Here is a 14,472-nt window from a genome sequence, read left to right as displayed (position 1 = left end):
AAAAAAAAAAAAAAAAAGTAAGTAAGAAGCACCAAATAACTAGAAGCCAAGGGAAGGCTGAGGAAAGATATAGAGAAAGCTGGAACAACAAGGCTCTTTTCTGATCCAGACACTCCCCACCTCAATACCTGTTCACTTAGGTCTTGAAATGAAGAGCAAAGGGGCGCCTGGGTGGCTCAGTGGGTTAAAGCCTCTGCCTTCAGCTCAGGTCATGGTCTCCGGGTCCTGGGATCGAGCCCTGCATCAGGCTCTCTGCTCAACAGGGAGCCTGCTTCCACCCCTGCTCCCCCCTCAAACCTGCCTCTCTGCCTACTTGTCATCTCTGTCTATCAAATAAATAAATAAAATCTTTAAAAAAAAATGAAGAGCAAAAACAATGGCTCTGGGAAGGGATTCTTGCCAAAGCAGCAGGGCTCTTCACTAGTGGGAGGCGACCAGGGACCACTGAATAATAACCTTCCCCCCACCCCTGGATAAAGGGATCTGGGAGAACATGGATGTATGTTGGGGCAGGGGGGAGGGCAGGTCAGGACAGCACTAGGGAGAAGCTCGAAGTGGACAATGGAAAGGGGCCCTATACATGGTGTTGAAAGTGCTTCCAGGTGGGGAGTTAATACTGTCAGGTAACTGGCAGCTCAGCACTTGCCAGTGTTTCCTGAAAGCAGAAACTGTGTTAGAACTCCATAACAGGGGTCAGGTAGAACAAGTGACTAGAGAAATAGGTAATGGTGATCTGCCTTCCCTGGTTCTCTGCACTTGGAAGGAGGCTTCCCATATTCCTGGGTAGAGAAGCAAGAAGCAGGTGTCACTCCAGGATCAAGCTTAGAGAACTTTGGGTGGAGACAAGGAGATGGGTGCCTCATTCTACTACTGTACTGTACTGTAAATGTATTTTCCCTTTCTTATGATTTTCTCTTTTTTTAAGATTTTATTCAGGGGCACCTGGGTAGCTCAGTCGTTAAGTATCTGCCTTCGGCTCAAGTCATGATCCCAGCACCCTAGGATTGAGCCCCACACTGGGCTCTCTGCTCAGCGGGAAGCCTGCTTCTCCCTCTCCCACTCCCCCTGCTTGTGGTCCCTCTCTCCCTGTGTGTGTCTCTCTCAAATAAATAAATAAAATCGTTAAAAAAAAAGATTTTATTATTTATTTGAGAGAGAGAGAGAGTGCATACACAAGCAGGGGTCCGGGAAGCCTAGAGGGAGAGGGAGAAGCTGACTTCCTGCTGAGCAGGGAGCTCCACGTGGGGCTGGAACCTAGGACCCGGGGATCATAACAAAGGCAGACACTTAACTGACTGAGCAACAATACTCTTTGCACAACATCCGATGTAACCCAGACTGTATAACAGTTTTCTCTTTTTTTTTTTAAAGAGTGCATTTATTTATCGAGAGAGCGCACACGTGCCCAATCAAGAGAGCATAAGGAGGGGAAGCTGCAGAGGCAAAGGGAGAAGCAGACTCCCCCACCCCCCAAGCAGGGAGCCCAATGCAGGGCTCGATACCAGGACCCTGAGATCATGACCCAAGCTGAAGGCAGCTGCCCAACCAACTGAGCCACCCAGGCACCCCTCTGTAACAGTTTTCACTAACTGATTCAGTTAATCTCCAAATCTTCTACTGTGTCTCTTGACAATCACTTTTTTTTGAAAGACAGAGAGGAAGCCGGGGAAGGGCAGAGAGAGAGGGAGAGAGAAAATCTAAAGCAGGCTCTAAGCCCAGCATTGGACCCCAATGTGGTGCTTGACCTCAGGACCCTGAGATCATAACCTGAGGTGAATTCAAGAGTCAGACTCTGAACGAACTGAGACCCCCAGTGATCCCCACTTCACTTTTTTAAATATAAATACAGAGCAAAATTTTCTGAAATTGTTTCCACTGATAGTGTCAGTCCCTGTTCTGTGCAGAGGTTCAAAAAACACCTTCAAGGTATAAAAACGAGAGTGATACAAAATTCCCACCATCGCAGTTGCTGACCTTGTAAACTCTCACAGGGACCCTGTCCCCAGGGACCCTATCCCCAGGGAAAAGGTCATTATTAAAATAGTCAGGACACCAGGTGAAGGAAGGGAGAGAAGCTGGTAGAGGATTTGTAGAAGAGACACTGGGCACAGCCTTCTAGCTTTGCTCCTTTTGAATTTGTATAGATTTGTTTATCTGATTAATCAGTCAGCAATTTGGAAGACACAAAGCAGGAACCACCCAATAATGAAACCTAAGTCCATGGGACTACAAAGCCCTGTATCTATCATGTGCCTGGCACAAGAGAAGCACAGTAAATGACATTTAACCTGAAGTGAACTGCATCCACAACCCCAGACAAGCAATGAACTAATGAGTTCCCAGTCTGCCACTCCCAAGGGCCCCACTGTCATTGTGTGGCAAGGAGGTTTAGCTCTGGTGGGAGAATCCAACTCTTTAAGCCAGTCCATGTCAGTCACTTTCCCCAGAGCCAGATCATAGTTTGGGCATTTCCCACAGCCCTCACTGATATGAGACTTGGCCACCAACCAACCAGAGCAAACCATCACCACCCAGATATTTAAGCACTTCGCACTGTGTTTCCTCTGACCTTGCACCTCTTCACCTATCACCTTTAGTCTACATAACAAAAGAATAGGTATTTGGTGTTCTGTGTATTGGGTTCTCCAATAGAGGGAGAATCAGCACAACCATACCAATTAATCCTGCCTAGAATGAAATGGAAACTTCCTCTTCAGACTAGTATAGACTACTATTTCTTTAACAATAATCATCCTTTAATAGGCTTGATGAAAATGACCTAGGGAAGGATACTGTTCAACACCGCTGCAAGGGAATTGTCACTTGTTTTTCCTTTTTTTTTTTTTTTTAAGATTTTATTTATGTATTTGAGAGAAAGAGTGAGCGAGAGAGCAGGAACACAAGCAAGGAAGGAGGAGAAGGAAAGGGAGAAGCAGACTACCCGCTGAACAGGGAGCCCACTGTGGGGCTCGATCCCAAACTCTGGGATCATGACCTGTGCCAAAGACAGACACCCACGCACCCCTGTCACTTGTCTCTTAACTCATGCCTAGGGTTGTTGTCAAAACAATAATTATCTCTTTTTTTTAAAGATTTTATTTATTTATTTGACAGAGAGAGATCACAAGTAGACGGAGAGGCAGGCAGAGAGAGAGAGAGAGAGAGAGAGGGAAGCAGGGTCCCCGCTGAGCAGAGAGCCCGATGTGGGACTCGATCCCAGGACCCTGAGATCATGACCTGAGCCGAAGGCAGCGGCTTAACCCACTGAACCACCCAGGCGCCGAAAACAATAATTATCTCAATGGCAAACATCCAGAGATGGTCAACACCAGGACCTGAGGTTTTAGTACTGGTTGGGGCAAGCAAGAGATCCAGAAGCAAGACAAAGTGGGTCTTAATAAAATCCAGTTTATACCCATAATAACCAAAGCAATCTTGAAAAAGAAGAGCAAATTTGGAGGATTTACACTTAGCTGATTCCAAAACTTACTCTAAAGGTACAGACAGTATCAAAGACAGTGTAGATCTGTCATAAGGACAGACATACAGATCGGTGGAACAGAACTGAGACTCTAGAAACAAACCCTGATATATATGGTTGACTGATTTTCAACAAGGGTGTTAAGGTAATTCAATAAGGAATGACAGTGTTTTCAACAAATGGTGCTAGGACAACTGAACAGCCACATACAACAGTATGAACTTAGACTCTTAACTCACAATATACATAAAAATTAATCCAAAAGGAATTGTAGTTCTAAATGTAAGATCTAAAATTATAAACATTTTAGAAGAAAACAAGGGAAAGTATTTGTGACACTGAGTTAGCTACAGATTTCTTGGGTATGAAATCAAAAGCATGATCTATAAAAGAAAAAAATTATAAAAAAATTTTTGTCGGTAAATTCAATTTCACTTAAAGTAAAATCTTCTGTCCTTTTTTTTTTAAAGATTTTATTTATTTATTTGAGAGACAGAAATCACAAGTAGGCAGAAAAGCAGGCAGAGAGAGAGGGGGAAGCAGGCTCCCTGCTGAGCAGAGAGCCCGATGCAGGGCTCGATCCCAGGACCCCAGGATCATGACCTGAGCCGAAGGAAGAGGCTTTAACACACTGAAACACCCAGGTGCCCCAAAACTTCTGTGCTTTAAACAGCACTATTTAAAAACTAAAAAACAAAAACAAGCTGCAGACTCTGGAAATCATATATCTGATAAAGGACTTATATCCAGAATACATAAACAATACTTAAAACTCTACAATAAGAAGGCAAATGTTCAAATTAAAAATTGGGCTAAGAATTTCAAAGTCACTCCTCCAAAGGAGAGATACACTTATGCCAATTTAAATGCACGAAAATATATTCTACGTCTTAGTCACGAGCAAAATGCAAATCAAAACCACAGTGAGAACATTTCACACCACCAGGATGGCTATAATCAAGAAAGACAGAACATAACATCTGGTGAGAACTTGGAGTAATCGTAACTCTCGTGCACTGTTGGTGGGACTGTAACTTGGTATACTCTGGGAAGTTTTTGGCAGTTTCTTGAAATGTTAGACAGAAACTTACCATACAACTCAGCAATTCCACTCCTAGGAATCTAACCAAAAGAAATGAAAACATATGTTCACTCGAAGAATTATATGTGAACATTTATAGCAACATTATTCACAATAGCCTCAAACTGAAAACAGCTCATGTCCATCAACTTGTGAATGGATAAACAAAATGTGGTACTACCATAAAATGAAATGCTATTTAGACATAAAAAGAAAATATTTATACCTATTTATACCTACTGGATGAACCTCAAAAGCATTATGCTAAGTAAAAGCTTCAATATATGAGAGACTACATATTGTACAATTCCTTTTATATGAAATGTTCTAAAGAGGCAAATCCACAGTGAGAGAAAATTGATTACCAGTTGCCTGGGGCTAGGGGTGGGATTTGGGAGTAAGTACATACAGTCCTGAGGGTGATGGCAGCATTCTAAAATTGAATTATGATGATGGTTGCATAATCCCATAAACTTACTAAAATTCACTGATTAGCATACTTTAAACAGATCAATTTTATGGAATATAAATCATGCTCCAATAAACCTGTGTAAAAAAAAAACAAAGGCTTTAATAGTTTTTTATAGATTCTTACCAACAATTACTTGATGAATTTGCTTTGGCGTCAAAATTAAGCTGCAATCATGTTTTTCATGGGGCGTGGATGGTTCCGATTTAAGTCCTTTGAGAACCTGTGGAAAAATGTTACTCCAAAATTAATTCTAAATATTACCAAAAGATATTTTAAGAATTCTCAAGACTCAATGAAATATAAAATATTGCACATGCCTTTCTTTTCAGAGCCTTCGTCTCCTTGGAGTCTATATTTCTGGTATTTAGTAATTGGTTAGGTTTGATCAGACACTTTCCTGAACATAATTCCTCTTCTATTTCCGTTTCTGAGAGTGAGGGTGACTTTAGACCCGATGCTGGCTGTAATCCTATGTCTGTATCGTTATATGAATACATGCATTCCCTATTAAAATCATAATAATAACTAATTGAGGCCAAAGGTTTTAGAAAATATACTGGCAAACCCCAACATTCCCCATAGCTCATACTGCTGCTACCACACTCAGAACCACTTACAAAGAATGATGCACTAATCTACATAAAATTACCTTCTGCTGAGAAGACCCCATTCTCAAAGACCTCACCAAGGAAGGCGTGCCTACCCCACCACAACCAAGGACAGCTCACCATCAAAGGCTGATACACAGCACAAAAGACAAGCCCTTAAAAAAAGAGAGAGAAGCCCCTTTGGCTCAATGTAGGTACATCTATGAGGCACAATTCATGCTTCAAGAGACCCTAGGCCTCAAGCTGAGTGTAAGCCTCACCTGAAAGACAACATTTCGCAGTTCACTCCCCTGCCCTATCCTGCTTCCCTCATCTTGTTTCTCCTAAAAGAACACTGTGCAGGAATCCATCTCAAGAACTGCTTCTGGGGGGTTGCCTGGGTAGCTCGGTCAGTTAAGCGTCTATCTTCAGCTCAGGTCATGATCCCAGGGTCCTAGGATCGGCTAGGCTCCCGCATCAGGCTCCCTGCTCATTGGGGGCCCTGCTTCTCCCTCTCCCTCCCTCTCCCACTGCTTGTGTTCCCTCTTTTGCTGTGTCTCTCTATAAATAAAATCTTATTAAAAAAAAAGAATTGCTTCTGGGATAAAACCAACATAAGACATTCCCAAACCAAAAGTAAGGAAGGAAATAACCTCAGTTAAAATAGTTCAAGGTGTTGCTATGTTCATATATGAAAAGGTCCCTTAAATCACTAAAAAGAAACTAAGGAGTAAAGAAAAAAAAAATCTGGCCCTGCAGGCACCACGATCCATTCCATACTGTTTGAGGAAGTGAACTTTACCTCTCTACTCGTTTCCGTAGGCGCACACTTCTTAAATGTTTAATGTATCTTTCATAATAGTTTTCATGTGCTTGCTTTTCCATTTCTTCAAATTTAGTATATGCATAATCAGGATCGACATAGTTGTATCTTGGAATTTTTGTGAAAATCGTCCTACAAGATGAGAAAGTTATGTCGATATTTATATATATGCATTGGTTTAATCAGTCTTTATTGAGTGTCTCCTATGCCAGCGGCTAAGCACAGAATGGCGAAGAGAGCAGGTCCTAGTCCTTTCCCTCATATCCTCTTACATGGCAAGACGTTATGACATATAGAACTAGAATAAGATCTAATTTTCTTTCTAACCTAATTAGAGAAAATTCCTAAGGTCACTGGGATACAATGGTGCCTACTCTAAAACTACTCTTAGGGAATTAATCAAGTAAGCAATTTGGAGAGTTCTAGATTTACACACGGGACTAGATCTGAATCAGGTTAGTGTTTCCTAAGAGTTAGTTACTTTAAGATTGTTGTGAAAAAAATTAGAAAAATACATATATAATCATAAATCCTTTTGCTAAACACATTACCTTTTTAGTATCTCAAAGCTTATGCAAGTACCATCAATGACATAGAGAGAAACCAATCCATAAATAAACTACATCTACTGTATATCTCATGATCACTCATCTGAGTTCATGTTCTTCCTTTCATTTGCCACATATTCTCCACAAAAACAATGTATAATTATTCAGATTTTCTGATGTTGGTCTGCCTAATTCTCAACAGATTTTAACAATCATTAAGATGCTTACCCTCAATAATTAACCCAATATGAATCTATTAGTTATATGGTCAAATGAAATTTAGTATTTGTCCCTGCTTTCAACAAGTCCTAAATGGTTATGTAAGATAACTTTAACTGAATGACAGTCTTTATGAGAGTAAGGCAATAAGAGAAAAATAAGTGTTCTGCTATTCAAAAAGAGTTGTTGAAAAGACCCCCAAGAACCAAAGCAATCTTGAGAAGAATAAAGCTGGAGGTAATACAATTTCAGATTTAAAGATAAACTACAAAACTATAATAATCAAGACAGTATGGTACTGGCAAAAAATAGACACCTAGATCAACAGAAAAAATAGAGAACCCAGAAATAAACCCATGCTTATATAGTCAATTAATCTTACACAAAGGAGGCAAGAACATACAATGAGGAAAAGACAGTCTCTTCAATAAATGATGCTAGGGAAACAGGACAGCTACACGCAAAAGAATGAAACTGGACCACTCTCTCACCCCACAGACAAAAATAAACTCAAAATGGAATAAATATCTAAATGTGAGACTTGAAGCCATAAAACTCCTAAAAGAAAACATAGGCAGTAATCTCTTTGACATCAGCCTTAGCAATATTTTTCAGGTTATGTCTCCTCAGGCAAGGGAAACAAAAGTAAAAATAAACTATTTGGTTAAAATAAACTAAAAAGCTTTTGCACAATAAAGGAAACCATCAGCAAAATGAAAAGGCAACCTACTGAACGGGAGAAGATATTTGCAATGATATGTGCAATGAAGGGTTAATTTCCAAAATATATGTATCTATTTAGAACTTATACATCTCAACAGCAAAAAAACCCAAATAATCCAATTCAAAAATGGGAGGATGACTAGAATAGACATTTTTCCAGAGAAGACACACATGTGGCCAACTGACTTATGAAAATGTGTTCAACATCACTTACTATCGGGGAAATAAAAATCAAAACCACAATGAGATGTCCCCTTACACAAATCAGGATGGCTAATATTAAAAAGACAAGAGATAATAAGTGTTGATGAGGATGTAGAAAAAAGGGAACTGTCCTGCACTCTTGTGAATGTGTGAATGATAGCTATACTTATAAGAACTGTCTACTGTATACAATGGTCAAATCGATATGATATACACCTGAAACTAATATATTTCATGTCAACTATAATTCAGTAAAAAATTAAAGCAAGCAAAAAAAAAAAAAAAGAAAACAAAGACAATTGCTGAAATTCAAATTTTCCTCAGGCTTGAGGAACCTTAGCCACATTTAGAATCTAGAAATGGTTCCTATATCTGAAGTCCCGAGGTCTGCAAAAAGGAATAAAGGAAAGACATGGAAAGAAGTAGTAAAGTAAATGCCTGGAGTCACAAAGAGCTGGTTATTAACATACCTAAATGCTTATTAGCGCCATAAAGAAAAAAACTTCACGAAGCTAGCACACTGAACTCAACAACACACTGAAAAAAATCATTCACCATGATCAACTAAGATTTATTCCTGGGTTGCAAAGTGGTTCAAAATTTGAAAATTAATCAACATAATTCTTCACATCAGTAAGAAAAAGGATAAAAAAACATATGATCATTTCAATAGACACAGAAAAAGAATTTGACAAAGTACAACATCTACTCATGATAAAAATCCTAAACAAAGTAGATTTAGAGGGAACATAACCTCAAAAGAATAAAGTCCATAAACTAAAAACCCACAGCTAATATCATACCCAATGGGGAAAACTGAGAGCTTTTCCCCTAAGACCAGGAATAAGACAAGAATGTCCACTCTCACCACTTCCATTCAAGAGAGTACAGGAAGTCCTAGCCACAGCAGTCAAACAACAAGAAGAAATAAAAAGCATCCAAATAGGTAAGGAAGAAGTAAAATGTTCATTATTTGCAGATAACATGATTATTATATATAGAAAATCTGAAAGACTTCACCAAAAAATCGCTAGAACTGATACACAATTTCAGTAGACGCAGGATACAAAATCAATCTACAGAAATCTGTTGCATTTCTATAACTTAATAATAAAGTGGTAGAAAGAGGAATTAAGAAAATAATCACATTTACAATTGTACCCAACATAATAAGATACCTAGGAACCAACCAAACCAAAGAGGTGAAAGATTTATACTCTGAAAACTATAAAACACTGATGAAAGAAATTGAATATGACACTAAGAAATGGAAAGACATTCCATGTTCATGGATTGGAGAACAAATATTTTTTTTTCTTTTAAAGATTTTATTTATTTATTTGACAGGCAGAAATCACAAGCAGGTGGAGAGGCGGGCGGGGGGTGGGGGGTGGAGGAGGGAGCAGGCTCCCTGCTGAGCAGAGAGCCCGATTCGGGGCTCGATCCCAGGACCCTGGGACCATCACCCGAGCCAAAGGTAGAGGCTTTAACCCACTGAGCCACCCAGGCACCCCAAAATAAAAATTTTTAAAAAAAAGAATAAACTTCATGAAATACCTCTTTAGCTTTGAGTAGGTGATTTTTTTTTAATGTTCAAAATACAAGGAACAAAGATTATTTTTTTAAAAGCTTTTTTTAAGGATTTTATTTCTTTGACACAGAGAGAGAGCAAGACAGTGAGAGAGGGAATACAAGCAGGGAGAGTGGGAGAATGAGAAGCTGGCTTCCCACTGAGCAGGGAGCACGATATGGGCTCGATCCCAGGACCCCAGGGATCATGACCTGAGCAGAAGGTAGAGGCTTAATGACTGAGCCAACCTGGCACCCCAGGGGACAAAGATTATTATGCAAATAAAACACTTTTCCTCATTTATTTATTAAAAAATATTTACCCAGTGCCTATTACATGCCTGACACTCTTCTAAACACAGGACATACTGTAGTAAACAAAAATTAGATAAAAATTCCAAACTTATTTTATTTTCTTGTCAAAAATCGTTAATGAAATGCATTAAGAAATAAAATAGCAATTATAGTTACCAACAATTTCATACATCATAAAATTTCATTCAAGTTACTAATTGCTAACCAGAAAAAGCTAAATTTTGTATCTCTATTAATATGGAAAAGAGTAAACTGAGAAAAATAATTTTGGCCATGAGAGAAATAGGAAATCTTTAGCTTTCTTAAAAAAAAAAAAAAATCTGGCAAGATCTATAAAGAACTTAAGAGCTTATCAAACTCAACACCCAAAAAACAAATAATCCACTGAAGAAATGGGCGGAAGACATGAACAGACATTTCTCTAAAGAAGACATACAAATGGCCAACAGACACATGAAAAAATGCTCCACATCACTTGTCATGGGGGAAATACAAATCAAAACCACAATGAGATACCACCTCACACCAGTCAGAAAGGCTAAAATTAACAAGAACAACAAATTTTGGTGAGGATGTGGGGATAGGGGAACCCTCTTACACTCTTGGTGGAAATGCAAGCTGGTAGAAGCACTCTGGAAAACAGTAAGGAGGTTGCTAAAATAGAGCTACCCTACAACGCAGCAATTACAGTACTGCGTATTTACCCAAAGGATACAAAGATAGTAATTCAGAGGGGCAAATGCACCCCAATGTTTATAGCAGCAATGTCCACAATAGCCAAAACTATGGCAAGAGCCCAGATGTTCATCGACAGATGAATGGATAAAGAGGTGGTATATATATACAATAGAATATTAGTCAGCCATAAAAAAATTGAAATCTTGCCATTTGCAACGATATGGTTGGAACTAGAGAGTATTATGCTAAGGGAAAAAGTCAAGCAGAGAAAGATAATTATCATACAATTTCACTAATATGTGGAATTTAAGAAACAAAACAGAGGATCTTAGGGGAAGGGTGGGTGATGGGCATTAAGGAGGACATGTGATGTAATGAGCACTGGGTATTATATGCAACTGATGAATCACTGAACTCTACTTCTGATACTAGTAATATACTATATGTTAATTGATAGAATTTTAAAAAAATAATTTTTTTAAATCTGGCAGAACTATATTTTACCTAAATTGAATATTAAATAAAGAATACTTTTTCAATCTGACATTTTTAGATCATATGATTAAGACTGATTAAGACAGAAAAAATATCAATATTAAATTAATATATGTCTGGGCGCCTGGGTGGCTCAGTGGGTTAAGCTGCTGCCTTCGGCTCAGGTCATGATCTCAGGGTCCTGGGATCGAGTCCCGCATCGGGCTCTCTGCTCAGCGGGGAGCCTGCTTCCCTCTCTCTCTCTCTCTGCCTGCCTCTCTGTCTACTTGTGATCTCTCTCTGTCAAATAATAAATAAAATTAAAAAAAAAATTAATATATGTCTATACAAACATATTTTTATAAACATAGGAAAGAACTGAAAAGGATACATAAAAAGTTGTTCCCAACAGATACTTCTGTATGGGAGGGAGTGCAATGAGTCAGAGGGAGAGATAAGTTTTCCTTTTTTATACTACATAATTATTTAAAATGGCATCTGAGTGATTTCTGCACTTCTATGTTCCATGGTACTTGTCAAACAATAGAGAGAGAAAGGCTGGTATGAATAAAATTTTTAAAATAAAATAATACTGACTATGAAAAGACTCAGAATTTTCCAATTGTGGATAATAAAACAATTATGGCCTAATATCAAATGATATTGCAAGAAAATGGCTATAAAATTAAGTGAGCTCACCAAAGGTAAAGAGACAAGTAGAGAAATCCCAGGGACATTATCAAGTTTAGATAGTGTACTAGTAGCACACCAACAGGCAGAAAAGAAACTCTTTTCAGTCTCAAATGTGTAAAAACCAGGATGCCTGGGTTCCTTCTCACGAAGCACTTGTAAGGTAGTGATTTCTTTGAGGTTTCGATGGATATAAATTGAGGTTTAACATCACTTTTGATCCTAATTGTTGAGGTCTTAGTTCAGTTTGGGATTGGTTATGAGAAATGTGACTTTGAGGGGAACGAAGGTGATGATGATGATGATAACGATGATGACGACAATGACTAGTTTTACACAGCTGTAAATGTTTTTATTTTTACCTTAGATAAATTCAAGCTGTCAGCCATACTTAATGAATATGACAGTCAAGTCTGAGAACTTGATATATTTCTTTTTTTTTTCTTAAAGATTTTATTTATTTATTTGACAGACAGAGATCACAATTAGGCAGAGAGACAGGCAGAGAGAGAGGAAGGGAAGCAGGCTCTGGGCTCAGCAGAGAGCCCGATGCGGGGCTAGATCCCACCTGAGCCGAAAGCAGAGGCTTTAACCCACTGAGCCACCCAGGCGCCCCTTGATATATTTCTAAACGTGATTTTTTTTCTATTACTCTATAGTTGTCAACAGCATATTTTAATAATCATCTGGTAAAGCATTCCCTTCCCGTAAAGTATACAGTAGAGGTGATGAGAGGTAGGACAAAGCAAATAGAGTAGCATTCAATAACCATCAACTCCAATGTAAAACAAAACAAGAGAGATAAAGTAAAATTTTATTACTATTATTATTATCATCATCATTAGTTTGCTACAACAGGATCTGCTAAGACCTGCATATCATGTTGGTCACTGTGTCTTTCAAAATTTCTGGTTTTTAATATAACATATTACCTGAAAAGTTTATGCTGGTCTCCAGACCTGATACTTGTAGCTCGATCATTGGGAAAGGCTATCAGTGCACCCTTCATTGACTCTTTACTTATGCGATGATTGTGAAGACGTGTCATGGCTGATTGAAGCATTGTAACAGGTGCACGGTCCTTGTATTTAGGCAAGTCTCTAACCACAAATTGTCCCGTAGGATTAGTGACCAAAGGGGATATACCTTTTATAGAATTGGATATTAAGTTAAATGTTTTTTTTTAATTTCAACTTTCCAATTAATATCCATGTATTAATACACTACACCATTGGTTCTAACTTAAAACTAAATCCCTAAACAAACAAATTCAGAAAATACAACTATTTCATCTAATAAATGGACATACACAAAACGATTTATAAAATATTGCACATATAAAAAAGAAAACATAGTAACTCAAAGGAATGAGTTAGCCTATGTGACATAGATTTTATAGATCAGAGAGAGCTGAATATCAGCAATTTCATATGGCTCAATGTATAAAAGATAATTGAGTATTACAGCCACAAGATAATCCATGGAATGGTCAAAAGTAGTTTATATTATAGATTCAAATAAAAATGTAGAAGAATAAAATATAAAAACCAATAAATATTTAATACATTTTATAGATCACTAAACCAATGCTATGCAAACTGTAATCCCCAAAATGGCAGCATCAACTACTGTCAGGGTCATGTTAGAAATGCAAATCTTTGGGTTCTACCAAAGTCTTATATAACAATCAATTCTGGGATATAGACCAATGAGATCTATTTTAACCAGCCTTCTATGTGATTTTGATGCATTCATAAGGTAAGAACCACAAGATAAGACTACATTTGACATATATAACTAAGCAATCAGTGTGTTAAAATAATCCTATATAAACTTAATTTAAGAAAACGTGTGTCCACATTAGCTTACCAGGATTCATTTTCATCACAACTTTCTTGGTGGAAGGTTTGCAGACGCTCTTGAAATCTAAATATATTTGATGAAAAGGTTTCAGTGATGACTGCAAATTTTCATCTGCCACTGAGCCAATAATCTCTATCAGTTGCTTCACTTTAAAGACTCCTACTTGATGTGGAATGAATGAACATGTCACATTCTAAAAAAAGAAAAAGTAACAAGTTGCTATAGGCTGAATGTTTGTGAATCCCCCAAACTCATATGTTTAAACCTAATGCCCATGTGATGGAATTAGGATAGGTAGGGCCTTTGGGATGCAATTAGGTCATAGGATTAGTGCTCTTATAAAAGAGGCTCCACAAAGCTCCCTAGACTCTTCTACCATATAATAAAACAATCAGAAGGGTACAACCAGGAGGAGGGCCCTTACCTGACCAAGTTGGCACCTTGATCTAAGACTTAGAGCCTACAGTACTGTGTGAAATAAACTTCTGTTGTTTAAACCATGCAATCTATGGTATTTTGTTTCAGCAGTCCAAATGGATTACAAAAATAATATTAAACTGTTGGGAAAAAAATAAAAAGCAACAAAAAAACTATTTATAGGGGCACCTGGGTTAAGCCTCTGCCTTCGGCTCAGGTCCTGATCTCAGGGTCCTGGGATCGAGCCCCGCATCGGGCTCTCTGCTCAGTGGGGAGCCTGCTTCCCCCTCTCTCTTTGCCTGCCTCTCTTCCTACTGTGATCTCTCTC

The 14,472-nt window shown here is 38.3% G+C and overlaps 1 protein-coding gene across 1 annotated transcript in view; it reads right to left on the bottom strand.

Moving 5' to 3' along the window:
• LOC111150500 (cilia and flagella associated protein 47) overlaps window positions 1–14,472 on the bottom strand; it is a 526,123-nt gene that overhangs the window by 470,303 nt on the left and 41,348 nt on the right. Inside the window, exons 9-13 of the mRNA XM_022507981.1 lie at window positions 13,734–13,920; window positions 12,797–13,010; window positions 6,424–6,576; window positions 5,352–5,538; window positions 5,158–5,254 (exon numbers count right to left, since the gene is read on the bottom strand). Of these exons, the coding sequence (XP_022363689.1) occupies window positions 5,158–5,254; window positions 5,352–5,538; window positions 6,424–6,576; window positions 12,797–13,010; window positions 13,734–13,920 (838 nt within the window). The remainder of the gene's footprint in view (window positions 1–5,157; window positions 5,255–5,351; window positions 5,539–6,423; window positions 6,577–12,796; window positions 13,011–13,733; window positions 13,921–14,472) is intronic.

Source organism: Enhydra lutris, unplaced genomic scaffold (genome assembly GCF_002288905.1).
Source record: "Enhydra lutris kenyoni isolate GAN:26980312 unplaced genomic scaffold, ASM228890v2 scaffoldscaffold23, whole genome shotgun sequence".
In the NCBI taxonomy this organism is placed as follows: Eukaryota; Metazoa; Chordata; class Mammalia; order Carnivora; family Mustelidae; genus Enhydra; species Enhydra lutris.
Note: the sequence above shows the minus strand (reverse complement) of the source record. Positions and strands in the feature narration are given on the sequence as shown.